The sequence below is a fragment of the Carassius auratus genome, chromosome 25 (genome assembly GCF_003368295.1).
Source record: "Carassius auratus strain Wakin chromosome 25, ASM336829v1, whole genome shotgun sequence".
In the NCBI taxonomy this organism is placed as follows: domain Eukaryota; kingdom Metazoa; phylum Chordata; class Actinopteri; order Cypriniformes; family Cyprinidae; genus Carassius; species Carassius auratus.
The window spans coordinates 7438863-7466519 of record NC_039267.1 but is presented as its reverse complement, the minus strand read 5'-3'; the positions used below and the strand labels follow the sequence as shown (position 1 = coordinate 7466519).

At 36.6% G+C, this 27657-nt stretch overlaps 2 protein-coding genes across 4 annotated transcripts; both read right to left on the bottom strand.

The window, feature by feature from the left end:
- Window positions 1–102: 102 nt before the first annotated feature.
- On the bottom strand, window positions 103–17500 carry LOC113043157 (tyrosine-protein phosphatase non-receptor type 9-like). Of its 2 annotated transcripts, XM_026202367.1 has the most exons (14): window positions 17263–17500; window positions 16953–17185; window positions 10104–10247; window positions 9203–9292; window positions 7663–7787; window positions 7095–7200; window positions 6862–6972; window positions 4972–5288; window positions 4808–4895; window positions 3905–3974; window positions 3735–3813; window positions 3053–3203; window positions 2398–2605; window positions 103–1845 (listed from the first exon to the last, which is right to left on the bottom strand). In XM_026202367.1, the coding sequence occupies exons 2-14, from the start codon at window positions 16983–16985 to the stop codon at window positions 1655–1657; spliced, it is 1713 nt and encodes a 570-aa protein (XP_026058152.1). In that variant the 5' UTR covers window positions 16986–17185; window positions 17263–17500; the 3' UTR covers window positions 103–1654. The 2 variants fall into 2 exon arrangements, with proteins under 2 accessions (XP_026058152.1, XP_026058151.1); XM_026202366.1 differs by having other exon boundaries at window positions 16953–17500.
- Window positions 17501–19871: 2371 nt separating this feature from the next.
- On the bottom strand, window positions 19872–27176 carry LOC113043155 (snurportin-1-like). Of its 2 annotated transcripts, none has more exons than XM_026202361.1 (9): window positions 27087–27176; window positions 26629–26793; window positions 26350–26527; window positions 22702–22806; window positions 22314–22410; window positions 22109–22206; window positions 21431–21508; window positions 21235–21315; window positions 19872–20589 (listed from the first exon to the last, which is right to left on the bottom strand). In XM_026202361.1, the coding sequence occupies exons 1-9, from the start codon at window positions 27167–27169 to the stop codon at window positions 20287–20289; spliced, it is 1188 nt and encodes a 395-aa protein (XP_026058146.1). In that variant the 5' UTR covers window positions 27170–27176; the 3' UTR covers window positions 19872–20286. The 2 variants fall into 2 exon arrangements, with proteins under 2 accessions (XP_026058146.1, XP_026058147.1); XM_026202362.1 differs by lacking the exon at window positions 27087–27176 and adding an exon at window positions 26940–27080.
- Between the last annotated feature and the right edge of the window lie 481 nt (window positions 27177–27657).

Here is a 27657-nt window from a genome sequence, read left to right as displayed (position 1 = left end):
ACATTTGCTAAACTTCTAACCAATCTAACCATTGTTAGAAATCACTACAGGACCTTTTATGTAGTTGAGTTGAAAGGTTAAAGTTAAAACACCCAGTCACTATAATTAGCCCATTTAATAAACTTTATTAACTTGAATCAAGGTTTTGATTTGGTTTTGCTCAAATGATATTGCAGTTTGAACAGTTTGGTTTTGTGTTCAAGATGGACACCAAGAGAGCCAAAACCTGTCCAGTCTTTTCACATAAAGGCTCACTCAGTTCAAACATACAGAAAGGATAAGGCCTTTTAACTGCAGAGCAAAGCACTTCACTAAAAGAACCGCTGTGAACTTATTCAGAATCACAAGCTTGACATTACAGGTTAGTTTTTCTATTGATATAAGAAGCAAGAAGAAATAAAAGACAATTGGATATAAAACAAAATATAATTTACGTATATATATATTTGGGAGTAATAAGTGAAAACAAAGTGTGGGTATAATAGAAAAATACAACTGGTCACATTGTGTGGCCATCAAGGCAGTGCTGCAGATCCTGGAATCACTGGGAGTGTGTACAGATGCTTCACTACAAGGAAATTCAATATGAATTCAGTAGCAAAGACTCTTTCAACCCACAACTAAATAAAAAGCATTTCTAAATGCACTTTACAGGAGCGTTTAGATATTTTAAACAGGTTTTTAGTACAATATTAACAGACTAAATTATTAAAAGTGTAAATGAATCAATGTAGCCATCTCACATTTACACCACACTTAAAAAAAGAAGACTATATCAGTTGAGTAATTGTTGCATTATACAGGTTTACCGATCCACCCAGTTGATGTGAGAAGACTTTTCCTCATCCTGGCTGTCTCTACTAAACCATTAACTTCAGATGCAATTGCAAAAAATGGCCAACAAACTACAGAGACATTCCTGATACAGAATACAAGCAGAATTTTGACAATAAATCTGTATTCAATTCCAGCAAACGCATAAAAATCTCTAGTGTGCAATGACTGCATCCCATGGGTCAGGCATGAGTATAAAACTCACCTTCATGTCATTTCAAACATGTATGACTTCCTTTCTTTTGTGGGACACAAAAAGAGCAGAATGACATTCGGAAAAAAAGCAAGTTAAATGGATTTGAAATGACATGAGGGTGAGTAAATAAGGACAGAATTGACATTTTTGGGGAAATTAATGACACGGATGGACTGTTGGTCAGAGGTGTCAGGGAATAAAAAGACCTACAGGATGACAAATGACTCTAAATTCTAGAAATTGTATGTTTGGTTTGTCCTGAACCCCATCTGTGCGCAGCTGATTTGAAGCTTCATGTGAAATATGAATTTTGACAATTTGGACAAAATTCACAGAATAAACTGCACTACATTACACAGACTACACTACAGCAGGATCACTGGACATTTAGACACCACCTTCATACGGAGTCATTTACTGTTACTATTTATTCTGCCCGTCTTTTAATAACGACAGATTAATCAAAAAACCAGTGATTTCGATTGGGAATTATCCTGTCTAAGAGTCGCCAATAAATCAAGACCAAGCCTTGTTTTGATTGGATGAGAGCAGGCCTTGCCTCTTCCTGATTGGTTCAGATTAGACCTGTTTGGTCTCTGATTGGGTACGAGTGGGCCCTGCTGCTCACTGATAGGCTGAAAGCAGCCCCTGTCTCTGGGCATGCTCGAGGATGGCGGTGTGGCAGAAATAGTACTGCTCGGGTGTTTGGATGCTGAAGGCGCGCTGCTCTCTCATCCGTCGAACTGTCTGGCAAATGTTAAGAGTCCCGACGTCCTGCAGCTGGGACAGACAGATATCCAGCGCACAAAAAGTACCTGTGGGTAAAAGAAGTCAGTCTGATAAACCATTAAATTGACAGTCCACCCAAAAATGAAAGTTCCCGCCAACCCAAGTGTTTTTTTTTTAAACTTGTATGACTTTCTTTATTCAGTTTAACATGGAGGAAGATATTTTGAAGACTGCTGGAAACCGAACTGTTTTGTTTTCCCATTAACTTCCACTGTTTTCTTTGAGACTATTCAGTCACCAAACATCCCCGACATTCTTCAAAGTTTCTTCTTTTTTTTTTTTCATTTGCCAAACCTTTATCACTTCCTTTTTTTTTTTTGCATCATGAAAGAAGATATTTTGGAGAATGTTCATTAACTAAATAGTTTTGGTTCCCATTGATTTCCATTGCATTTTTGTCCACACCAAGGAAAGTGAATGTAGGGTGACCATACTGGCCATTTTTATGGGATGAGTTCTTGCCAGGATTTCTATATTTATACATAAGTAAATAATGACAGAATGTTTCTCTTTGGCTGGAACTTTAAAGCAGCTCATTAACATGTAGATTTGTTTTTGTGGTGCGTTTAATTACTGACCGGTCCGGCCGATGCCAGCGCTGCAGTGGACCACCATGGGCGGACCGAGCGGATGACCCCTCCACTGTGAGCCGAACGCCTGGACCGCCCACTGCTGCTGGTGCTTCACTGCACCCAGGAAGTCAATCAGAGACAGCGCGGAGGACGGGACCCCGTAATCAGGCCAGCTGAGAAACTGGAAATGAGTCACCTGTCTCTGTTCGAATGTCTGGGAAAAAAACAGACAAGAGGTCAGACAAAGATCCATTTTACTTTTCTTCAAAGTCCGATATACAGAGCGCCAGAGCAAAGGAAGTTATATTTAAGTTCTGAGTTGGCAGTCTCAATCGAAATAATAGCTTGAAATTATGTAACTAGATGTTTATTGTATTTTTATATTTTGAAACAGCAATGCAACAAAATAATATTGGGTTAAAATTATGCTAAAAAGTGGTTTTAAGCATACATACATGTATACACATAGACAGACAGAGCTAAAATACCATCAAAATGCTAAGAAATATAAAATATAATTTTCTAGTAATATAACTCAGCAATACTACAACGACATTAAGTGGTGAGATTGAAATCATTATATAAATCATGTATGAATCCATCATTGGTGACTTCATGTTTATTGAAAACATTAAAACAAAAACTGGTATATGTGTGGTACCTCAGTGTTGTGCAGCTCAAGTGTGGTTTGGTTGTAATGTGCTTGTTTATCCACTCTGTGATTGACCACAGCGATGTGCCCGTACACCTCCTGACCACCCTCCTCCTTGGGCCAGTATTGTCCACACTTCCTCCGGCCCCCCTCGTCCGTCCTGCACACACACAGATCTCTTCGTAATCTACCGTGACAGCGTCCATATGCCGCAGCTCTAATCTGATCTCAGAACAGATCAGTTCTACAGAACAGCTTTTTAATCACGGGCCCAAATCTGATTTGCCGACTTCTACATATTTCTAGGAGTCAGGCTTCATTTGATCAGCCCAATAAGAAACAAAGTTGTATTTATGTTCCCAGGCTGTTACAATGAGAACTTCTGAGAACAAAGTTTGTGCCACTGACTCAAAAAAAAAAAAGTTCAGTAGCTAGCATGAGTGCAACTGTACATTATATTCTACTCTTTGGTTAAATCTGATTTATGTGAACCATCACACAAGATGACCAAATAGCGGTTGGCCACTTTATATATGTTGGTCAGAAAACCTTCCTTTCTAAGTGGATGGATTTTGGGATTAATAAGTGGCAATTTGGACCAGAAATTCTTGTGATCGTAAAACATCTGGCTATGGGGGACTGCACATCATTTCCTTTATATTTGTTAACTAGACTCTTGGTGACCTCTCACCTCGTTGTCATTACGATGACAAGCACGCTCTGCTCCCAAACCATTCTCCAGAAATCTCCGTAGGTTTTCTCCAGTGGACCTGTTCAGAAACAGACGCATCAGTTCCAGTGCAGGTTAAGAATCATAATCCTAAATATGACGGGTTTATATAAATAGATGATTATTTTTACCCTGAGTCCCAATATATGCATTTTTCTGTTTGTATCCATCCATGAAGCTGGCATTTATGTAGTCTGATCTCTGTGGAAACAAAACATGATCAGTGTCCAAACAAGTGTTTTTTTAAAAGAAATTAATATTTTAATTCAGCAAGGATGCATTATATTGATCTAAAGTAACAAATATTTTTATGTTGCAATCAATTTCTATTCAAAATAGGCAGTAATTTTGAACTTTCTGTTCATTATAGAAGCATGAAAAAAAAATGTATAGTGTCTACAGAAATATAAAAGAGCACAACATTGATTATAATAATAATAAATGTTTCTTGAGCAGCAAATTAAGCTTTGCATCACAGGAGTAAATCACATTTGATAATATATTACAATAGAAACATAATTTTTTTTAACTGTAACGGGGGAAGTCGTGGCCTAATGGTTAGAGGGTTGGACTCCCAATCGAAGGGTTGTGGGTTCTAGTCTCGGGCCGGACGGAATTGTGGGTGGTGGGAGTGCATGTACAGTTCTCTCTCCACCTTCAATACCACGACTTAGGTGCCCTTGAGCAAGGCATCGAACCCCAACTGCTCCCCGGGCGCCGCAGCATAAATGGCTGCCCACTGCTCCGGGTGTGTGCTCACAGTGTGTGTGTGTGTGTGTGTGTGTGTTCACTGCTCTGTGTGTGTGCATTTCGGATGGGTTACATGCAGAGCACAAATTCTGAGTATGGGTCACCATACTTGGCTGAATGTCACTTCACTTTCACTTTCATTATATTTCACAATATTATTGTTTTGTATTTCTTATGAAATAAATGCAGCCTTGTTGAGCATCTTTCAAAAACCCCAATTTTTGAATGGCAGTGTTGATCAGTCTAAAGAAGGCCAAAGCTGAATAACATCAGACAGCACAAACCTCGTTTCTCCTGGCTTTGAGTCGCACACGAGTCTGATCGAGACACAGCACATCGCCGTAACGGTTCCGCTCCTGGTTGTGAACAGCCCTGCAGGAGTTCAAAGACGACATGAAATCAAGCTCTTTTATTCTAAAGTACCTCACATGTTGAAGTCCACACTCACAAAGCACAGGTGAAGGTTCCAGGTGGCTGCTCTCTGCGAAGCTCCTCGTACTCGAGGTAGATCCCGCTGCGCTGGGCTCGGTTCAGGTGGGCCATGAGCTCAGCCAGACCCATGGCCTCAGGTCCTGGGACGTGTATGGACATGTTCTCCAGAGGAATCCCCACCAGCTCGTCCACAGGGTCCACACGTCCGTTCTGCTCGGACAGCAGCTGCAGGTTCCAGCTGTGCACGTCCAGAGGTAAACAGCCACCCAGGTGCTCAGGTAAACAGTCTCTGGGCAGATGCTGTCGCAGGTCGGGCATCTTCACCATTTGAACCTGAGAACAGGTTGTTTAAAAAATAATGAACTGACAGTAGCTGTGTTTCCAACCAAAGATGCAAATTTAACTGCGTAAAACTGAAATATCGCATAAAACAATGTGCTACTTACACACTAGCACTGACAAAATGGCTGAAAAACTAAATTCACATTTTGGACTTTAATATTATTACTATTCAAATTATATTCGTATTTAACAGACAATTTCAGTTGGGGGAAAAAAGTTATTTGCGTCTCTCCTGAGGCCAAAAGAGGGCGCGAAGATATTACTAATGCACTTTTATGCAAAGCAATAAAATAACATGACTATCTTTAAAAAAAAATTGCATAATGTTTAAAAAATTACTATAAAACCATATATAATTAATTAAGTAGCTTAAACGATTTGAAACAAAACCGCATCATGTGTGTATGTATAGTTTAATACAAAGGACCGAGAACTAATCACAGAATACTTTTGGGATGGGGAAAAACATGTTTTGTTAAAAATGTAACTTATATTAATTTTACATGGCTTTCTAAACATGCCACTCTCTTGTGCGAGACGTGAGTGTATTAAAAAAGTGCCTAAAAAACTAAAATATTTTTTTTCCAAATAATCGTTTAATTTTGAAATGTTGTGTTCCTGTGGCTCAGTGGTAGAGCATTGCATTAGCTAAAAAAAAACAAAAAAGGATATATAGCCTAAATGCACTGTAAGTCCTTTTGGATAAAAGCATCTGCTGAATGCGTAAAAGTAAAATAAAATGTGATTTTTATTTTTAATTCAACAAATATTCAGAAATGTTTTTTTTTGACAGCCCTATTAGCACTGTTTCCATCCAGTGAGTTGAAGAAATCGTCACTTCCTAATTAACTTGTGCTAAAAATCATGAAGAAAATTTTAATTCGAGAAGGCACTGTATATAATAATTGTTTGTATGTATACAATAAATTACGAGCTTCAGAATGCAGACAAAACACGGTCATGTGATCTTATTTCTGGAGCCTTCGGTTTGGGAACGCAGTTCTGGGAGTCTATAACATTATAATAAGTTAGAATAAGAATTATAACAAAGCACTTTGACGAGACTTGGCTCATGCATTTTAGAACAACAAAACTAGCATTTCAGATGCTGTGCAATGAGACTGGTTGGTCCAGTTTGATTCAGTCCCATCACAAAGTCACGTTTTAATGCGAATTAAGAAATGTATTTGGTAAAGTGTTTCCATCGTAGTTTATGCACATTTTTTCTTATCAGATAAAAAGATATCTTACTCAATTGCACGCATTAGTTTTTTATGTGAATTTTTAGAATTTATGCACATCTTGGCGTTTTCATCCAGCATTTTTTAATGCGATAATCTAAAATGCACATACAAATAGTTGGATGGAAACAGCTAATGTGGCAACAAATTATAAGAAAATGAGTTAAGCACATAGTCCAGAGACAATCAGGTCAGCTTAAGGTGGACAAGTTTGCCAACATGTGTTACCAGATCTAACCTAGCTAACCAAGATGGTTTATCAGGGCCAACCTCCACAGGTTTTGATTTAAATCAGCTATTGCCATATATGTGTGAATACAAACCCTTTCTCTGAGCTTCTCCTTCAGTAACAGACTCAGGAGGTTATACGGGACCCTGAACCACACAGGAGCTCCGACGATAAGCACTTTCTTCAGCCGTGCTGGGAACGCACCCTGCAACCAACAAGCAAATGTTTGGACACATTTTTCTGATTTACTTCGAAATCTAAACCCCAGAAAAACCCACCAACTTTCAGACCCAGGAAAACCGCACATAGATGAATCACAAATCTCACCTTGAGCAAATTGAGGATCTTTTTGCTGAGGTCCAGTTCAAAGTTTGTGTAGTTAGATCCAGCCATGTCATAAATGAAGACCAGTCCATTTCTCTGAGTCTCAAAACTACAGGAAAGAAAGAAAAAATTATAACGTTGCAACTCATGATAATGAGCCATTTTCTGAAGTCAAAATCTTTGGTTTCACACAATGGTCTAAAGGTTTTAAATAATTAAAAAATGTTATGTTTTTGAAAGAAGTCTCTTATGTTCACCAAGGCTGCATTTATTTGATCAAAGATACAGTAAAAAAATACATTTTATTACCATTTAAAATAACAGTTTTCTATTTTATCATTTATTTACAATATAATTCATTCCTGTGATGTAAAGCTGAATTTTCAGCATCATTACTCCAGTCTTCAATGTCACATGATCTTCAGAAATCATTCTGATATGCTGATTTGCTGCTCAAGAAACATTTCTGATTATCATCAGTTTAAAACAGTTGAGGTCTCTGCTGAATAAAAAGTTAAAAAGTAAAATACAAACGAGCCCTGTCTTTTGAAAGCTAGTGTATATTGGTTACCTCTCCACAGCTCGGTCTAGTAGGTAGAACAGGGCCTGAAGAACCACGTGGTTTCCTGTTTTGCTGGGATGGTGCAGTTTAGCCGTGTAGAGGGCGATGGATGCACCAGATGGGTCCCGGACACCCTGATACCAGAACACAGTGTAAAGCATCTCGAAAATCTCCTTTTTTAAAGTTTACATTCATGTTTAGTCGTCTCAGCTCTTTAGAATACTAGTGTACTTACTATTTTGTACTGCATATTAAATATTGAAACAGGATGCAATATGCAATAATAAATGCTTCACAAAATTGCTGTCACAAAACCACACTTGACTGCAAGCTTATATTCATGAATTCAGACTGGCATTCAATTCATAAGCAAGTCAGAAATAAATACCATAGTTGTAATTTTTTTTTTTGGAAAAATTCAGAATTCAATTAAAAACATAAGAATAAAATGAATGCATGAATAAATTAATGAAAAACTAAATAAATTAATGAATATCCAAACATACAGTAAAATGCTCCATCAAATAAATATGGTAGTTTTACATTTTAACTAATCAGTTTTATTTTATTTTTTTATTGTTTTTTTTTTTTAATTAACATAAAAACTATACTACTAAAATTTATAAATCAAATACAACAAAACAAATGAACAAAATGAATGAAAAAATAAGAAATTATTTAATATCCAAACATAGGTTCTTCCAAATAAATACAGTGGTATTAAAAGAAAAATATAATGATAAAATAAATTGTAAAAATAATAAATGAATAATAAAAAAACAGTAATAAAAAAAAAAAAAAAAGTTAGCATACAGTAGTAAAATCTTCCAAAGAAATAATACAGTGGGTTTAAATTTCTAATCCAACTTTGTGTATTTTCTTAAATCAAATAAAATCAGGACACTCTGGAACAAAATAAGCGCAGGACACCTGTGGGTAGCAGTTTTAATTGTGTACACACGGGGGCAGAACAGAGCGGGTCCCACTGAGCTGTGAAGGATGACTCACTCCAACACCTCTGATCAGCAAAGAAACATTCGATTTATCTCTGCCATTCAGTAAGACACTAAATCTGGTTTGATCGCTTTCAGCTGACCCACTTCCGTATGTGCAAACACACAGCTTTAGCATTTATTAAATATTTATGTCAATAACATATTCTAATAATCTGATGACTCATGAGCATCTCTCTGGGTTATAAATACAGATGGCAGGATGTGATGAGAGGACATAAGAAGAGGAGGAGGATCGATGAAGTATCAGATGAACCTAAGGGGTCCTGCCTTCCCAGCGTCCAATCAGATGCCAGAATGTACACTCGTCTGACCAATAGGGTACCAGCACAAGGCGAGGCAGGCTAAAATATTTGAAGAATGAATTTTGCAGACTCTGTCTTGACCTGGTTATAATAACCGGCTGAAAGTTGAAGTGGAACTTGGATTAGTGACTCTGCAGCTGTAATTATCGGAGTGGACCTGTGAGCTCATTTCCCAGATTTTAAGATAAACAGCCTTTCTGAAGATACGGTCCTGATGTGATATCAACTTACCAACACTGTGAACTTCCCGCTCAACAGCTCCGACCGTAACGGCTCCTCGTGAGGCTGCAGTTTGACAATGCCCTCCCTCAGACGCGTCTCCTGTAAGAGAAACAGAGATATATTTATTATGTTTCATATTTATCTACACGTTTTATGAAGGGGTTTATTTCAGGATCATGATTAACTAATTAAATTAATTATATAGCCTTTATTAATCACTGGTCTGCTAAATATTTATATTATACAGAGGTTAAATCTGCTGCACACAGAGCCAGACGTCACGCAGATCTTTACTGAGTGAATTAACAACAGCTCAACCCAGACACACAGACAAACAACAGCAGTCCCTGCTCAAACCAGATTCAGATACTAATTTAATTCTGAATTAACATCTGAAACAAAACCTGCTCATTTGTAGCTCAGTTGCACTTATTATTATATATAAATATAGAAAAAAGGTCTCTGTTCCTGTAAACTTACATTGCTTTTAAATAAACCTAATTGGTATAAAATTAACCCTAAAAAAAGACTTTAATTCAGTGTCATTAATTATAAATTAAATATTTTATAATAGTAGGCAAGTTATAGGCTTATATTCAGTATTTTCTAAATAAAACAAACAATACAATGACTTCTAAAGCCACTAAAAAAAATAATTCAATTAAAAATGGTACCTGAAACTTAAACCCACCAAGAACAAACCTTATTCATTTATTTGCCCCTAGGATATTTGTTTTTAAGGATATTTCTGTCCTTAGGTTTTTATAAATAATAAGTTTTTATAATTAGTTTATTTACTAATGCTTTTTTCCCAGTCCAAGAAGGGAATAGATATTTCTCTCCTCATGTTTTTATTTTTCTCTCAGCAGTTCTGTTTTTAAAATCTAAGTATTAAAGTTTACACACTCACCCTGTAGCTGTGAAAAAGCTCGACCGCTCGCAGAACATCAAACTTGCGGGCCATCAGAAACTTCACAGCCACGTCCCAGGACAATGGCGAGACGCCGTGCTGGGACGTCCATTTGTTGATTTCCTCTAAAAACTGCTTGGTGGCCTGAGGAAGAACGAGATAAATGTAATGTTTTCATTACTGTGGTACATTCTGGTCCCACATGCGAAACCCCAGCTGTCACTAACTGAACACATTTTGTGCAGTGCCACAGTCTGTGCCGCAGAGACCTGCACTAGTGGGTCCGTCGGGGGGCTTCAAGTAGGTTTACGTCCGGGATTTACAAAAGATTTACAGTCAAAACACTATGTTCTCAGTCATTTCCTGAAAACTATAAACACTCGCATACAAACAAGACCATAAGAGAGCGAGGCAGGAGATGTGGAAAAAACAGATTGATGTTTGGATCTGGAAAGCTCAGAAGATCCAGATGGGGAACCAACAGGCTTTTACTTCAGGCTTTGCACAGTGACGAAATCAAGCTAAACCACATTAACTGAACTCTCTATAGGAGAGATGCTGATGCAAATCACCTGACAGCAACTTCAGGTCGTCTCAGAACTGATTTTCATATGTTTTCAATGCATTCTGGGAAACTATGCCTCCTCCCGACTCGAAGGAAACGCATCCCATGGCTCCAATGTCTTCACTCCTATTGGTTAAACCTTTCTCAACTTTTTCGGAGAAGCCAAGGGAGGTCAGGCTGGTTGTGCACTACATGTGCCCGGCTCAGTATAGCAGGACATTTACTCAAGATACTGGACTAATGCCATCAGCTATACAGACATCTGAAACTATTCTTCAGAAATCGGTGAAAATAAACCGTCCCTGTTCTTTTGACCTAATAGCCAAATATGATACAAATAAATAAATAAATAAGCTAAATCTCTCTCCAGAGGATCCTGTCCACCCACTTGCACAACACTGTCTCCTTAAAAGGATCCAGACAGACAGACAGGCCTCCATGAACGGAGCTGTTTCACTGGCCGCGGTTTAATCTCCACAAAGTTCCTGCTCATGGCCTGCCAGTGAACTCTGAACATCATGCATATTAAATGGTCTTGATTCGTTCTGAAAAATGAAGCTGCCTGCGCTTCTAAACATAAATCCTCCATCCTGTGAGTTATGTGGTTTCACAGCATGCACTACACAAATGAGGTCTTCCCCATAACATCTCATTGACTCTCAGCTTTGCACCTTAAGAGGATTGAGGTAATTGTATGTATGTATACACACACACACACACACACACACACACATAGATCTTGTTTATATTTATATATTTATTTAGGGCTATTTGACCAAGAAGGAGAGTGATGGGGTGCTGCGCCAGATGACCTGGCCTCCACAGTCACCACTGAACCCAATCCAGATGGTTTAGGGGTGAGCTGGACCGCAGATTGATGGCAAAAGGGATCTCTCGGGGAACTCCTTCAAGACTGTTGGAAGACCATTTCAGGTGACTACCTCTTGAAGCTCATCAAGAGAATGCCAAGAGTGTGCAAAGCAGTAATCAAAGCAAAAGGTGGCTACTTTGAAGAACCTACAATATCACATATTTTCAGTTGTTTCACACTTTTTTGTTATGTATATAATTCCATTTATTGGCCAAATTTTTCTTATTTTGTTGAAATATAATATTTTTCCATTTAGTTCTGCCCTTCGTAAGCAACAGAAGATACTTGTATGTTTCCCGGTACACAAATTAAGTACAATTTACCTTGATCTTCAAATTCCAAAAGTTTTCACCCCCCAGCTCTTAATGCATCTTGTTTCCTTCTGGAGCATCAGTGAATGTTTGAATCTTTTTAAATAGTTGTGTTTGAGTCCCTCAAATGTCCTCAGTCTGAAAAGATGCATCTCAAAATCATACAGTCACTGCTTGAAAGGGTTCAAATATTCAAAGATATTTGAAAACTGAAGAATCTGCAGGACCTTAAAGATTTTTCTGAAGAACGCTGCTCAGTTTAACTGTTCAGAACAAACAAGGGACTCATGCACAACCATCACAAAACAGAAAGACAGTCGAGGATCATCAGGTAACAGAACACAGTACTAAGAACCAAGGGTTCCCAAACTTTTGAGTGGGGTTATTTTAATAATTTCAGCAATGTTTTTGTCCTGTGTACTAAATTTTAATATCTTTTATGTACAATATCTTACTCAGGACAGTACTAAATAAAAAATAACATGCATTTAGTATGATCTCTCTTATTTTTTGAAAATTACTCATATTTTCACAGATTCTGCAAGGGGTGCCCAAACTTTCGTTCCCAACTGTATGTATGTATGTATATATATATATATATATATATATATATATATATATATATATATATATATATATATATATATATATATATATATATATATAATGTTTTAGAATCATTATTATTACTATTATAATAATTCTGGGCAGTTTTAGATAATAATAATACAAAAAATTACACTTTTTTTTAATATATTTTTTTCCATAGTTTTGCTTTACTAACCATAGTTTAACCATGGTATTTGTGGTAAAAGTGTAGTTACACAAATGCCAATCAACTTGCCAAAAAATATTTTTTCTACTACACTTTTACTAATGTAAGCCCATGGTTGCCCTTGCCCAGACTATGTAGCATCATCACGCCTCTCTACTTTGGCATCAGTCAGCTCTGAACAGGAAGAAAAACACGTCATGAACTGGACCCTGGTCTCTTCTTTCTCTCTGCTTCTACATTCCCCATGTGAGTTTCTATAAGTGCTTTTAGCAGCTCATGTCCCTCAGGGCCTCGGAGCACCGGACACAGCCAGTCTGACGTCTAATTTCTCTCTCACATTCGTCCAGCAGGATCCAGCAGCCTCCATAAGCCCACGTCCCCCCGCTGCCTCAGAGACAGGACCCCAGAGTCTCATTCACTCACTCAGCCGTGATTCCTGTGCATTTGCAAAGGCAGAGACTGCTGATAAGACACTGACTGGCGGATGCATGGACAGATGACTGGGGCTTTATTTAAATGAGATTCCACCGCGGGATGGAGGAGACAGAGAGCCCTTGTTAAAGAAATCAACAGATGCACACTTTCCCTGCTGATTAAAACAGGTTGTTGAGGCTTTACGGGTCATTCATGACATTTTAGTACAAACAAAACTATTCAAAGATCTGAAAAACATTTGCACGACTTCCTACTGAAAGTGACCTATAAATAAAAAGCAGACTTATATAATGACCATTTCCTGTTTTAATCTGTGTTTAGTACAAAACTGCTCTCCCACAGTCCGGCTTCATAAACACACATTAGAAAAGTGTGCACGCATGTATGCGATTAAATATTAAAGGTGTTTTTGAGTGTTTCATGTTCAGATTCAAGGAATATTTCATCCAAAAATGTAAATGCTGTCATTATCCACTCACTCTAATGTTATCCCAAACACATCTGACTTTCATTTAAGTAAAACAAAAGATTCATATTTTAGGAAACAAATCATCTTGATCAGGGTTTCACCTAATTTTTTATACAATTAAAAAAAAACTACTGAAAGTTTTCTGAAGTGACAGAGCTTCATGTGAGGAGCAGATTGAAATGTAAGTAATAATTTGGGTCAGTCCTTTACATTTTTGTGCATTTAACTTATTTAAAAAAATAAAATAGCTAAAATAAGTAAATGAAAAAACAATGTGCATAAAGGGTAATAAAAAGTATATTAAAGAAAAGTACAAAAATATAAAAAGTAAATAAGGCTAAACCTAGAAAAAGAGAGCTTTAAAAAAAAAAAGTATATATATATATATATATATATATATATATATATATATATATATATATATATATATATATATATATATATTAGTGCTGTCAAAATTAGCGCGTTAACGCATTCGATTAATTTGAAATATTTAACGCGTTAAAAAAAAATAACGCAATTAACGCGGTTGCAGTTTTTTTTATTTCCAGTTGTGGCCTATGTGTGTTCAACGTGCAAAGAAATATGGATAAGACCAAGGAAGGACTTTTAGACGGAAAGTTTCAGTATAAAACTCTGCCGGATTACTCTTCAGTCTGCCACAAGAAACATTACTCTTCATTTAGTCTGCCACAAGGAACAGCAACATTAAAATCATGAACTCAAATGTCATTGTTTAAAAAAAAAAAACAATGACTGTAACAGTGCGTAAATCAGACCTAGCTAACGTTAATAAGCTTAAACAAAAATAACGAAATAATTGTGTAGCGGAGTATTTTTTGTACACAGTGCCGCGAACTGTCAATCACTCCTGTACGCGTGCATCACTGTCCTCCTCAGCTGCAGCAACTTGCGCTCTCTCTCTTCATCAAGCTTTAAAACAAAAAGGGGACAAAAAGATCATATTGTCTTTGTGCATAGGCTATAGATTAATTCGATAAATGAATATCTAAATTTGTGCCTTGCCGTCTACGGTATTTTTTTAGAACTTAGAAAAAAGATGCTGCAGCCAATGAACAGCCAGCGGGGGCTGCAGGACGACTCAACCTCCGCAGACAGTTTTTAATGTTTATCAGACAATAAATACTCAAGATTTTGCTTTAGTATAACTCACAACGAGTTTCACACACCTTCTCCAGCCACGTTGAGTTGTTGACACTTAACAGTGGGAAAAGCGACACATGCGCTATTCACTTGTATAACTTAAGGGTGAATGGGTAATGTAGTTTCTGCTATGGGTGGGATGAATTAGGAAGCTTGCATTGTGAAGGGCGCCGTGAAAATCGGCAGTGCAGGTAAAAGATTAAAACCTCTATTAAAACAGATGTCCAAATGAGCGTACCGGCACGCTAAAAGCACGTTCTGGGCGCACGGAGAGGTGGCGGTACGCTCAAGAGCTATATTTGATACTGAGTGCATACCGGCCCACTTAAAGCACTGGCAATGACTATACTTTGGAATTTTTTTGCAGTCCACTTAGAATTCAACATGGAAATCATTTTTGTTTTTTATTGGCATTGATTGTTTTGAAATTCAAATGGTACTTACATGCCTGTGTTTTTATTTCTGTAATAAATATGGCTTTCAAGCCAACAGTTAATTTGGAGGATATTGATGGTTTATTGCAGGTATGTTGTTTACATGAGAAAATCTGTGTTACAAGTTAAACAAAAATTCCAATAAACAATCATATTTTGAATTTAAATAGTTTCTTTGTCTTGAGTTTACATTAATTATTTACATTTTACATTTACATATCCAAAAAGTTTCAGTCTTTTAATTGCGATTAATCGCGATTAATTTTAAAAAATTGTGCGATTAATTAGTTAATTTTTTTTAATCGATTGACAGCACTAATATATATATATATATATATGTATATATATATATATATATATATATACACACACACACACACACACACACACACACACAGTAATCTGACATTAACCAATTTCTGTAATTGTATTCGTTACTGAGAAAAGATAATTGAATACTAAACAACACCAGAGATGTTATTCAATCTTTCGATAATAATACTCATTATACGTTATGCTGCTGTTTTCTCATTATAAATGATGTCACTTCCTGGAGGATGACATCATTAAGGAAGTGGCTTTTGTTAGTCAAAGGGACATTAGGAATGGAAAGTGATATTGAGGACAGAGGATAGAGGATAGACGAAAGAAATTATCAATTAAAACAATATTTCCTTGGTTTAAAAAAATGAGGAATAGTTTTGTATGTTAGGAGTCGGTATACATAAACATGATAAAAACCACAAAATCCACTTATAGCAAATAGTTCACAAAAATCTAAATGATTCATTCATGACTCGGACGGTTTGATTCTCAAGTTCAACTCACCGATTCAATTATCCTGTCTGATTATCTGAAGAACAATTACTTATATTTACTCTGTTTGCCTCAAAGCAGATAATGCATGACTTAAGAATATTTGGAAATAAAGCACACAAGTTGTCCAAACTGCTTTTACGGTGCTTTTGCATTTATTTTAAAACTTGAAAGCTCTAGTCCCCATATAATGCAGTCGAAAGGAAATATTAATGGAACAACGCTGGGGTGGGTCTATGATGAACATTTGCATTTGTAGATGAACTAATCCTTTAAAGCTGAAAGAATTCTGATACTGAAACAAAATAAAAAACTTCTTGCATGTTTAACCCTTATGTTGTGGGTAAGCTTGCCCCGCATCAGTTTTGAGTTTTGGGAAATACTGGTCAACCGATGAGATTTGACCTCTGTTTCTCATTCGGTGTTATGAACATGCCTGCCTTGATGTGTGGCATGTGTGTACACATTTCTATTATGATTATTTCCTGGTTAAAAGCAGCTTCATAGATGCAAAACAACATTTTGTTGTGTCAGTTTCTCAACTACGCTCTGAGGTTATTTACAAATGTATACAAATGTATATATTTTGTAAACAAAAACTTGTATTTTGGATGCGATTAAATCACTTGAAAGCACTCATTCAAATGTTTTTATAATGTTAAAGTTACAATATTGTTTATAATATGTTTTTTTATTATTTATTAAAAAATAGTAAAAAAAAAAAGTTATGTTTACCTTTTGGTAAATCTAATAAGTATTCATTTTCAAGGGTTACTCTTTTTACCTGATGTTTTTCCTATATTTATTTCCTCTTTTTGTCGAACTGTATTTAATTAAATAAAAACCGTCCCATAACTTGATAACTAGGTATTTTTGTCTGAACTAAGATAATCACGGTAAACCGCTGTAAGGGTGTTCTAATCAACCGGACAGTGTCCCGGTGTTGCTTAGCAACAGAACCGCTGGAACAGAGAATCCGCGTTAACCGGACTGTGACGGTGTTTCATACCTGCTCCTCCTCGGCGCTCAGGCGGCTGGCCATCCTCTGCTGTCCCGCTGGGGGCTCTTCTTAGCGCTCACACAGCTGTTTAGATCGGACTGTAGAGATCAGACCGGGCTTTTTTAGGCCCGTTAGCAGCGTTCAGGCTAACAGCAGCAGCGCGACACTCGCGCCGTTTTCCGCTCGAGAGGCCCGCCACTTCAGCACGGCGCGTTCATGATCAGGTCCTGGTTCGGTTGGATCTACACATACATATATATATATAACTATATATATTTGTTTTGCACACATATACTAATAGTGCTCCAGCGGAGCTTACGTCCGCCCGCCTGTGTGACGAAGGGAGAAATTCATCACGGTGTTCCGTTGAAACCCGTCGAAGGCCGGTTCGTTTGTTTGGAGGTGTGATATTACATCAAACGATCGACTCCGCTTCATCCGGGAGCTTCTCGATGCTTTAACGCGAGAAGGCGATTGAAGATTAGACGGCTCCTGAAGAGCAGCAGCAGCAAAAGATAAAAGATGACGCTCCCTCTGCTGCCCACAATAGAGAACTGCATACGACGCTCCTCCTCTCCATTCATAAAAACCCAGAGGAGTCTGAGTCATTTGAGCGAATCGGTTCGTTCGGACGGCTCCGTTCAGTGAATTTCAAAACGGAAAATTATTATATTTTTTTAATGTATGTTTTCAGTATTTAAATTAGTTCCAGTATGTGTTTATTTGTCTAGTGAAATACATATTTAGTTTTACATTTAGTCACTTAGCAGACGCTTTTATCCTAATCCGACTAATAAATGATGACAAATGATGATATATATATTAGTCATCATTATCATCATTTATTAGTCGGATTAGGATAAAAGCGTCTGCTAAGTGACTAAATGTAAAACTAAATATGTATTTCACTAGACAAATATATATATATATATATATATATATATATATATATATATATATATATATATATATATATATATATATATATATATATATATATATATATATATATATATATATACACACACCGGTATATATTGGTGTCTTGTTGCATTTGTATGATTCCAAATCATGATGATTTCAAATATTTAAGAATATTTGTCGTTTAAGAAACTTCGTTCACACACAAATACACACACATTTATTTGTCAATTGTGGGAACTTTCCATAGACTTCTATTACTTTTATACTGACCAAACAAAATTATTTATCCCCTAACCCTGAACCTACCCTTTACAGAAAACCTGTTTGCGTTGTTACACTTTAAGATAAACATATCTTTTTACTATCAATGTCAAAAATTGCAGATTTTACGTAAAATGTTGAATAAACAAGTACACACATGTATTTAGTTATGTAAAATATGTTACTAACTAAAAGTAAGTTTTCTAAGTTAATACATAAATATTTATTTAGAATAAAATATTATATTATAAATGTGCATATATACATAGATATATGGGGGAACTGCAAAATATAAAACATTTATCTTATTTTTTTAAGGTATATTTTGTTCTTAACTATAGCTAAATATAGATCACAGCAATATTTGATGTCAGTATTTTTAACTGAAAGTTTCCATTCTGTACAGATATCATTGTGGGTGCAAGTGTGTAAAATTTTACTGTTTAAACCTGACGCAAGAAAATTTGCCAAGAAACTGAGCTGATAAAACAACAAAGAGCTTCCTGTGGGCGGCTTTCCATGGGCTAGAGCATGCATGACATCATGCTGGAAAAATGCACACAAGTGCTTTCACTTTCAGAGGAAATTCACACTCACAGTGACCCGTCATAACCCCAAACTAAACTCTACACACAAAAACACCTCGAAGTCAGACAAAACAGGATTGAGAAGCTGCAAATCATACGCGTCTCCAAAACTAGAGAGCATTTTGACACACTTTATGTTTTGAGTGGGCCTAGGCTGTTGACGTTGGTACTTTATTGATTGTCTTTATTGAGGTCTTACTCAATGTCGGTCATCATGAGCGATCCAGTAAGTCTGATCTGGGCTGACAGGTGCTGATTTCCTGGAAAGCAGCTACTGACTAATAACCGAACTCTCCGATTACACTCAGGTTTTCTGCGGGGTGATCTAGTGGTTTCAAATCAACGAAAGCATAATCGCCTGCACATCTGTGTTATGAGGTGTTTCAAAATCAACCAGAAGAAATTTTGATGATGTCAGCCTTTCCTCTGCAAAGCTGAAAACTCGGTTACAATGTTGCCAACAGAAATGAGACATTATTTAGAAGTTATTATTGCTTAATACATGTCTGTTTGTACATATCAAACAATATTTCATCTATTAACTATAATATAACTAATTCTATTATTATTTTCTAATACTGTTCAGACTTTTGTGGTCGGAATGATTTTTTTAAAGTCTCTTATGCTCACCAAGACTTCATTTATTCAATCAAAAATACAGTAAAAACAGTAATAGAGTGAAATATTATAATTTAAAAGAACTGTTTTTATTGGAATATATTTTAAAATGTTTTTAAAATATAAATAATATAAAAAAAATATAAAAAATATAAATTTATATATATATTTATTCCTGTGATGTAAAGCTGAATTTTCAGCATCATTACTCCAGTCTTCAGTGTCACATGAATCTTCAGAAATCATTCTAACATGCTGATTTGCTGCTAAAGAAGCATTTCTGATCATCAAAGTCAGTAACAGTTGTGCTGCTTAATATTTTGTGGATTCCCTGATGAATGGAAAGTGCAAAAAGACATTTAAACATTTGTGACGGACACTTTTGATCAATTTAATGTATCCTTGCTAAATAAGAGATTTAAAATTAGATAAAAATAAATACATCTTTAATTTCTTAAAATAAAAATAATAACATTTACTGACCACAAACTTTCATCAATGTGGTTTTATAAGCAAGAAAATTTCAGACATACAAAAATAAGGGATAAACAAAACAGTAAAATTTTATTGAAGTCACAACACAAATTAAAAAAAACTATTCATCGGCTTCTTCACCAGCTGAATTTTAAAGATCCCATCTTCTACAGAAAAGACTGAATTAAAAAGCTATATATAAAATCCAATGAAGATGCGTGACGAAACAGAGTATGTGAATACAGAGAATTTACTATCTTTTAAACCTATATGTTTCCTAAAATAATATCTGCAAAAAAGCAGAATAGTTAAATTTTTGCGATTACGGTTACAGAAATAGTTCCATCTGAGTTACTTCGACCTGAACTGCAATTTTAAATAATCGCAATTAAAAATTCATAGACATCAGTGCTCTCCTGAAATGTGATCATCTTCATGGCCAAGCACAGACTTGAGAAAAGTGCTCTCTAAAACAGTCCTCAGACGTCCATGCTCTCTTTCTGAGCGCTGGGAGTCTTCTCCTGTTGGGTCTCTGGCGTGGACAGGTGTTCCAGTTCATATCTGCCGTTTTGGTCGGCCGGACGAACTTCAGTAGAGGTTTTCTTGTGCTCCAGGATCTGCTGAAGCTGATGGGTGGCATAATCAGGCTTGCTGGTGAGGGGACACTGTGGCACCTCGATGCCCAGGATATCTGCCACCATATACGGTCTGAGCCAGCCGACCAATGGCGTGCTCCCAGGGGTGTAGTGGGTCTCCTTGTGGTAGAAAAGAAGCCCATCCACCTAGAAGAGAGGAACAGGGTGAGTTCATCTACTGTATGCCAGGGCTCAACAGTAAGAGTCTCACTCGCAAATACAACCAAAAACAGATGTGCCAACTATAACATGTATTTAGGAGCATGTGTGGAAATTAAAAACAAGTCCCTAAAAAGTCTAAAATATAAAGTTTCTGTAGCTTTAAACAGGAAAATAAGTAATAATTATTTAGTGATGTCAAATGATTAATCGCATCCAAAATAAAAGTTTTTTATGTAATGTGTGTGCACTGTGTATATTTGTTATGTATATATAAATACACATACACACACACGCATAGATTTAAGAAAAATATGTTGTTTATATATTAAATATATCTATAGAAAATCTAAGTAATATAAATATACATGTAAATACATTTATATATTTTCAAAATATATACTGCATGTGTGAGTATTTATATACACAATTAGATATATACAGTACACACATTGTGTAAACAAAGTTTTATTTTGAATACGAATAATCGCAATTAATCATTTGATAAAAGGACTATTTAAAAACTGTACTTTTCCAGTAAATGACATAATTCTGCTAGTAAAAGCCTCCTTGTACAGAGCTCAATCAGTGTTATTTTATAGACTTAGCATGTCAAATAATAGACGTTCTTACTGTAAAGTTGTACTCATGTGCAAGAGCTGTCTGGATAGACTCTGTTGAACAGCTGATGCTGTTCAAACTCACAAACCGGAACTGGGGAGAGAGAGGGAGGGAGAGAGACAGAGACAGAGAGAGAGAGGACCATGAACCAAGTTCTTCAGCTCAAAGTTCAGCTTTGTTAACAGACGCAGCAATTTCACTGACTTACGGGATTAATCTTGGAAATTTCAGAAAGACCTTCAACCTCTTCCACTTTCGACTGCAGCCAGTAGAACCGGAACTCTGTCTGTAAAAATACATCACTTTGTGCTTTTCATTGTGAGAAAGGAATTATGTGCAAACAAACTAGAATTTTAATACGGAAGCATTTATGAAAATTAATTCCACATGCAAAGTGCTTAGCACCAGAACATCCATTTACATAAAATACCATTCATCCTAATATTTTTTGTAATGGAAAGCTGAATTTTCTGTCTTTAGTGTCACATGATCCTTCAGAAATCATTCTAATATGCTGATTTGCTGCTCAAGAAACATTTCTCATCATTAGTGTCGATAGACAGTTGTTCTGCTTAATATTTTTGTGGATACTGATGCTTTTTTCAGGATTCTTTGATAAAAAGAAAGTTCAAAGAACAACATTTATTTGAAATAGCAATCTTTATCAAATTATATATGTCTTCACTGTCACTTTTCACCAATTAAATTACATTTTCTTCAAAAAAGAAAGAATGTACTCACTTGAACAGCAATTGTGATGCATCGAACATTATAGGTATGATTGTTTTGGTGCAACAAACATAATACATTTAAGAGAAATGAATTATATAATAGTCCAAAAGTCTAAGTTTATATAAATGTCATAAGAGGAAGTGATCACTCTTACTGAGCAGTCATACACAGGATGTCCCCTCCAGCACATGACATCCAGGATGTAGTATGTTCTGTCCAGATCACTGTAGATGCAGTCCAGGATGGTGTAATCTGTAGAAAACATATTTGTCACTTTATTTTCCGGTATGGGTCAGAACTGCAGTACTCTAGCACACTCTAGTGTGATGAATCTGTAGGACAGCTGCAGAGGTACAGACCTTTCCCCAATGAAGAGTTGTGTCTTTTTCCACCGGGAATAAGAGAAGGGAATCGATTGACACAGTAGCCACTTTTGGTGAAAGATGATGTGGATCCCTGAGGATACAGAAAACATATAAGGTTTGGAGTTGTTAGGATGTTTGAATGTTTTTGAAAGAAGTCTCTTATGCTCACAAAAGCTAGATTTATTTGATCAAAAATACATAAAACTGTTTTTACAGTTTAAATAACAATTCTGTATTTTAAAATGATATTTATTACTGTGACGCAAAGCTTTCGGAATAAAAGTATTAATAATTTAAAAACTAAATTCCTAAAGCCAAACTTTTGAACATTAGTGTATGTCTGATCTCAAGATGTTCATGATGGATGGGAAAAGATCCAAACCTTGGAGGCAACGACGAGGGAACGCTTTCCAACTGGACAAACCACCATCAGCCAATCAGAGCTCAGATCTGCAGGGACGTCCACCAACCACTCTGACAGCATCAGCTGGAGAACAGAACATAAAATATACAACTTTTCTGTTAAAAGACTTAATTATTTCAGCACTATGATCCCTATAAAATATTTACATAAGTTATCTATAAACATACAAGTTATTAATAGTATCTTAAAAATATATAAGAATTGCACCAACATACGCTGATTTTAAGTCTCTTCTTAAAACTTAATTACGGTTTTAACTGTTGTTTATGGTTATAAGTAAACACAGTGGCATAACTGTAGCGTATTATGTCACTGTGTTCGGTTTACTTTTGTATTTTGTTACATTCTTACATTTTGTACAGTACTTTGGCCAACAGCTGTTGTTTTTAAATGTGATCTATAAATAAATGACTGACTGACTATTAATAAACTATTAATAGTATCAAAAACTGTCATATTTCTGCTCCATATAAGCATGTCCCACCCATTTTCTTTAAAGGGGGGGGGGGTGAAATGCTATTTCATGCATACTGAGTTTTTTACACTGTTAAAGAGTTGGATTCCCATGCTAAACATGGACAAAGTTTCATAAATTAAGTTGTACGTTTGAAGGAGTATTTTTGTTCCAAAAAAACCTCTTCCGGTTTGTCACAAGTTTCGGAAAGTTTTTTTCGAGTATGGCTCTGTGTGACGTTAGATGGAGAGCGGAATTTCCTTATATGGGTACTAAGTGCGCGCTCTTCTGCCAGAAGAGAGCGCTCGCTCCAGTATAGCAGAGCACTGAGAGGCTGAGCACAGCCTAATCAGAGCGAGGGCGTCGCGAAAAGTCACAAAAGAAGTGTGTTTTTGGTTGCCAGGGCAAGACAACCCTGCACAGATTACCAAAAGAGAAACAGCATTAAGGGACCAGTGGATGGAGTTTATTTTTACAGAGCATCAACGGAGTTGTGCAAGTGTTTTTGTTTGTTCCCTGCATTTCGGATTGCACATCGTTTATTTCTTAAGGATAATGCAGTCCCAACGGAAAAGGGTCACGATTGTGTGTTGGAACCGCAGGCGGTGAGTAAAACTGATTCAAATATCTCTGTGTTGTTAACTTAGCTATCAGTGTGTAAGCACATCAAGTAAACAACATGCGATGTTGGCATCACACTGCACTTTCCACATGTACAGCTTAAAAAAAAAAAAAAAAAAAAAAAAAAAAGACGACATAAAGTGGAACTTAGTCATTTTCCAAAACCGCTAAGCAAATATATACAGTTTCAGTACATACCACATAGCATACCGCCTTTGCCGATGCTGCTCTTGTTAAATTTCAGCCTCTGGATCTGTGTCACAGCTTCCACATGCTCTCAACTCAAAAGCCTACTGGTGCTCGTGATTCTTTAGCTCCGCCCACAATAACCGGTTTACTTCCCGGAAAAAAAGATTTTTCCCGGAAAAACCGGTACAGACTATCTTTCTCTTATGAATATAATACAAATAAAGACTTTTTGGAGTTATGAAGGATGCAGTACTACTCTATAGGTACTCAAGATTAACAGGATATTGAGTGAAAACGAGCATTTCACCCCCCCTTTAACCCTTGGCAATACCCCTGCTGATTTTATCACTGTACCTTTAAAATACACACACACACACACACACACACACACACACGGGTGCATCTCAAAAAATAAGAATTTCTTTTTCAATTAAGAATTAAAGGATTTTTTTTTACTTGTAAAAAAAAAAAAAAAAAAAAAAAAAAAAGTGAATTCTAGAATCATTACATGTAAAGTAAAACTTTTATTTTTATTTTTGATGACCAGAGCTTACACCTCACGAAAGTCAAAAATCCAGTATCTCAAAATATTAGAATATTTGCATTTGTTTCATTTAATGACCATCCCTACAGTATAAATTCCGGGTATCTCTTGTTCTTTAAAACCACAATCTTCCGGAAGACTGCTGACTTTGCAATGGTCCAGAAGACAATCACGGACACCCTCCACAAAGAGGGTAAGTCTCAGAAAGTTATTGCTGAAAGGGCTGGCTGTTCACAGAGTGCTGTATCAAAGCATATTAAATGCAAAGTTGACTGGAAGAAACTGGGTAGGAAAAAAGTGCACAAGCAGGAGCGGATTATACTGAAGCTGGAGTCAGTGCATCAAGAGTCACCAAGATCAGACATCTTCAGGAAAAAAAGGGCTACCAAGTCACTTCTAAAACAATGTCAGAAGCATCTCACCTGAGGTAAGGAGAAAAATAACATGTCTGTTACTCCTCTTTTCAGATAAATGTTAATTTTGTATTTAATTTGGAAATAAAGGTCTGGCATCTGGAGAAAGACTAGAGAGGCACAAAATCCAAGCTGCTTCAGTGTGAAATTTCAGAAGTCAGGAGAGATTTGGGTGCCGTAACGTCTAATGGTGTTGGTCCTCTGTGTTTTATCAAGTCCAAAAAAAGGCAGCCATCTACCAGGAGATTTTGGAGCACTTTATGCTTCCATCTGCTGACAAGCTTTAAGGAGATGATGATATCCTTTTCCAGCAGGACTTGCGTACCATGATATGACTGTGCTTGATTGGCCAGCAACATGCCTGACCTGAACCTCACAGAGAATCTGTGGGATATTTTCAAGAGTCAAGCTGAAGGCTCAATAGTGCCTCAGCAGTGCAACAGGCTGATCGCTTCATGGCACACCTCACTGATGCTGGAGTTTGTGCTAAAGGAGCCCCAACCAAGTACTGAGAGCATAAATGAACATAATTTAAAGAACTTTAACTTTACTGTTTTGCAAATCCTTTTATTTACATATTTTTTTATTTTTTGTGGATTGACAGATTTTAGGAAACATTCTAATATCTTGAGATACTGGATTTTTGACTATCATGAGCTGAAAGCTCTAATCATCCAAATGAAAAAAAACTAACTTTATATGTAATAAAACTAAAATACATGAAAGGTTTACTTTTTGAAATAAATTACACACAAAATTAACTTTTTCCACAATAATATTTTTTTTTTAGATGCACTTATATATACATACATAAAAAATATGACTATCGCTGTCTATGGCTGCATCCGAAAACTGAAAAATGCTGCCTTTGGAGGACTCATTCCAAGGAAGGAAGGCATCAAGGCATGTCCGAATTCAAAGTTAGCTTCACTTCCTGTTTCCTGAGATGCCTTCATCTGGCCGATTTCTGAAGGCAGCATAGATGTATCCTTCGCTGCCTTTGATATCCCACAATCCTGTGCGTTGCATTATGTGACAGTTAAGCCAAAAAAATAAAGATGGCATCTGAAAGTTTCGGTCAGTGGTCAGTTTGTGTGTAAATGTATGTTTCTGCCTGCAAAGTCATTGCCTGATTAGACAGCAAGCCAGCAAGTCACCTGCCTAAGTTTTCGGGTGCAGCCAATGTGTTTTTCAGCACTGATTTAAGTGTAAAAGTGGTGGATTTTATCAAATACTTATAATGTTAATATATAATTATATATAATAATAAATAATTATGTAAGAAGCACTTAGATTTTGTTAAAAGGCATAATCTATAGTTTCTTAAACCAAAAACTTTAAAAATCCTTTATAACAACTATATCTGTTTATGTGTTTTTAAGCACCTGGTTGGCATAATGCTTCGGTAGCTTTTTCTGCTCGATCTCCATCCCTTCTTCATCAGCGCTGTTCTCCAGCTGCGGCTGACTCGTCTTCTCTTCATCCTCCTCATCCTCACTGTCAGCTGTGGTCCAGTCTCCATCAGCCAGCCGCCGGGCATGGTTCACGTAGTTTAGCCTCTTCCTGCCAACATAATGTATTCTATCAGTGTCACTGCATCAAAGTTGAAGGTGGCTGATAACATCTGCTCTTGTTTTCTGTGTGGCTGTGTAAGGAGAACTCACTCTTTCTGCAGCTCCAGGAACCTCCTGCGCCGCTCACTCTGCTCCAGGACGCTGTATTTGCTCTTGTACTGGGCCAGGCGTGGATGGGGAGCTGAAGTGCTGTTTGGTTCTCTGGATACAGAGAAGCTGGAGGACAGAGCCTGGGTCAGAGCATCCATGATGGACCTGTGACAACATACAGGAGTTTAAATCAATGATATGCCATGATACATGTATTTAAGTGTATGTAGACCACTAAAATATTTCAAAAGCAATCAGAACTGTAAAATGTAAAATCTCATATGGACAGACACAAAACAAACGCCACGTACAGATAAACAGAGTGCAGGCAGAGAGTAACAGCAAACACGTGATCACAATCCCATCAGAGCTGCTCTTAAAAACATTTACTCGTGATGTACAAGAGTAGGCCTCATACAAACGGTAAGGAAAATCGAGCGAAAAACACAAACACCTACTTCTGCAGAAAAAACACGCGTTGGTTGAAAAAGCAATGGCGCACTGACGTCATCACACCTCGTCGCAGCCGCCCAAAATTCATCGCTGAGTTTCACCGATTGGTGAAGAATTAATCTCAAAATAATTTTACGGTGCTTAAATCCCGATGGATCACAAATTACAATTCTGTTAAAGATTTACATATTGTAAAAATGTGCTGCATTAGTTCGTCTCCTTGCAAAACATCAGTTCTGATGCGAAATAGAGGCATTACAAAAAGAGGAAATACAAAATTTAGTGAGACCAGCGGTCCAGGCGTTGCCTAGAATTAGTCTAAATAATATTTGTCATATTTTAACTTGACTTTAACCGCTGTTTGGTTCTGTTATCATTTATTCAGACTCAAACGCAACATCACGTGGTATCTGTTAGTTTTCTCAGCGCTGATGAAGATGGACCAATCACAGCTCTGTTTATTGTATAATAATTATATTTTAAAAAGACTCCCGTGGCGGATTTTAAACTAATCATTATTTAAAATATTATGTTTTATGGTTTACACGTTCTTGTGTAAAATATTTGCCAGATATT

Bases quoted from the DNA above. Each gene is read 5' to 3' on its own strand.
- LOC113043157 (XM_026202366.1), bottom strand. From the start codon at position 16,985: ATGGCCAGCCGCCTGAGCGCCGAGGAGGAGCAG. The intron at 3,204-3,734 runs GTGAGAGGTCAC...GTGTGTGTGCAG, and splicing joins GTCATCGTAATGACAACGAG to GACGGACGAGGGGGGCCGGA. The intron at 2,606-3,052 runs GTACCACACATA...TTTTTTTCCCAG, and splicing joins TTGAGCTGCACAACACTGAG to ACATTCGAACAGAGACAGGT.
- LOC113043155 (XM_026202361.1), bottom strand. From the start codon at position 27,169: ATGAATTTTGGGCGGCTGCGACGAGGTGTGATGACGTCAGTGCGCCAT. The intron at 21,509-22,108 runs GTAAGAGTGATC...GTATTTTTACAG, and splicing joins ATCCTGTGTATGACTGCTCA to ACAGAGTTCCGGTTCTACTG. The intron at 20,590-21,234 runs GTAAGAACGTCT...CCTCTCTTCTAG, and splicing joins CACATGAGTACAACTTTACA to GTGGATGGGCTTCTTTTCTA.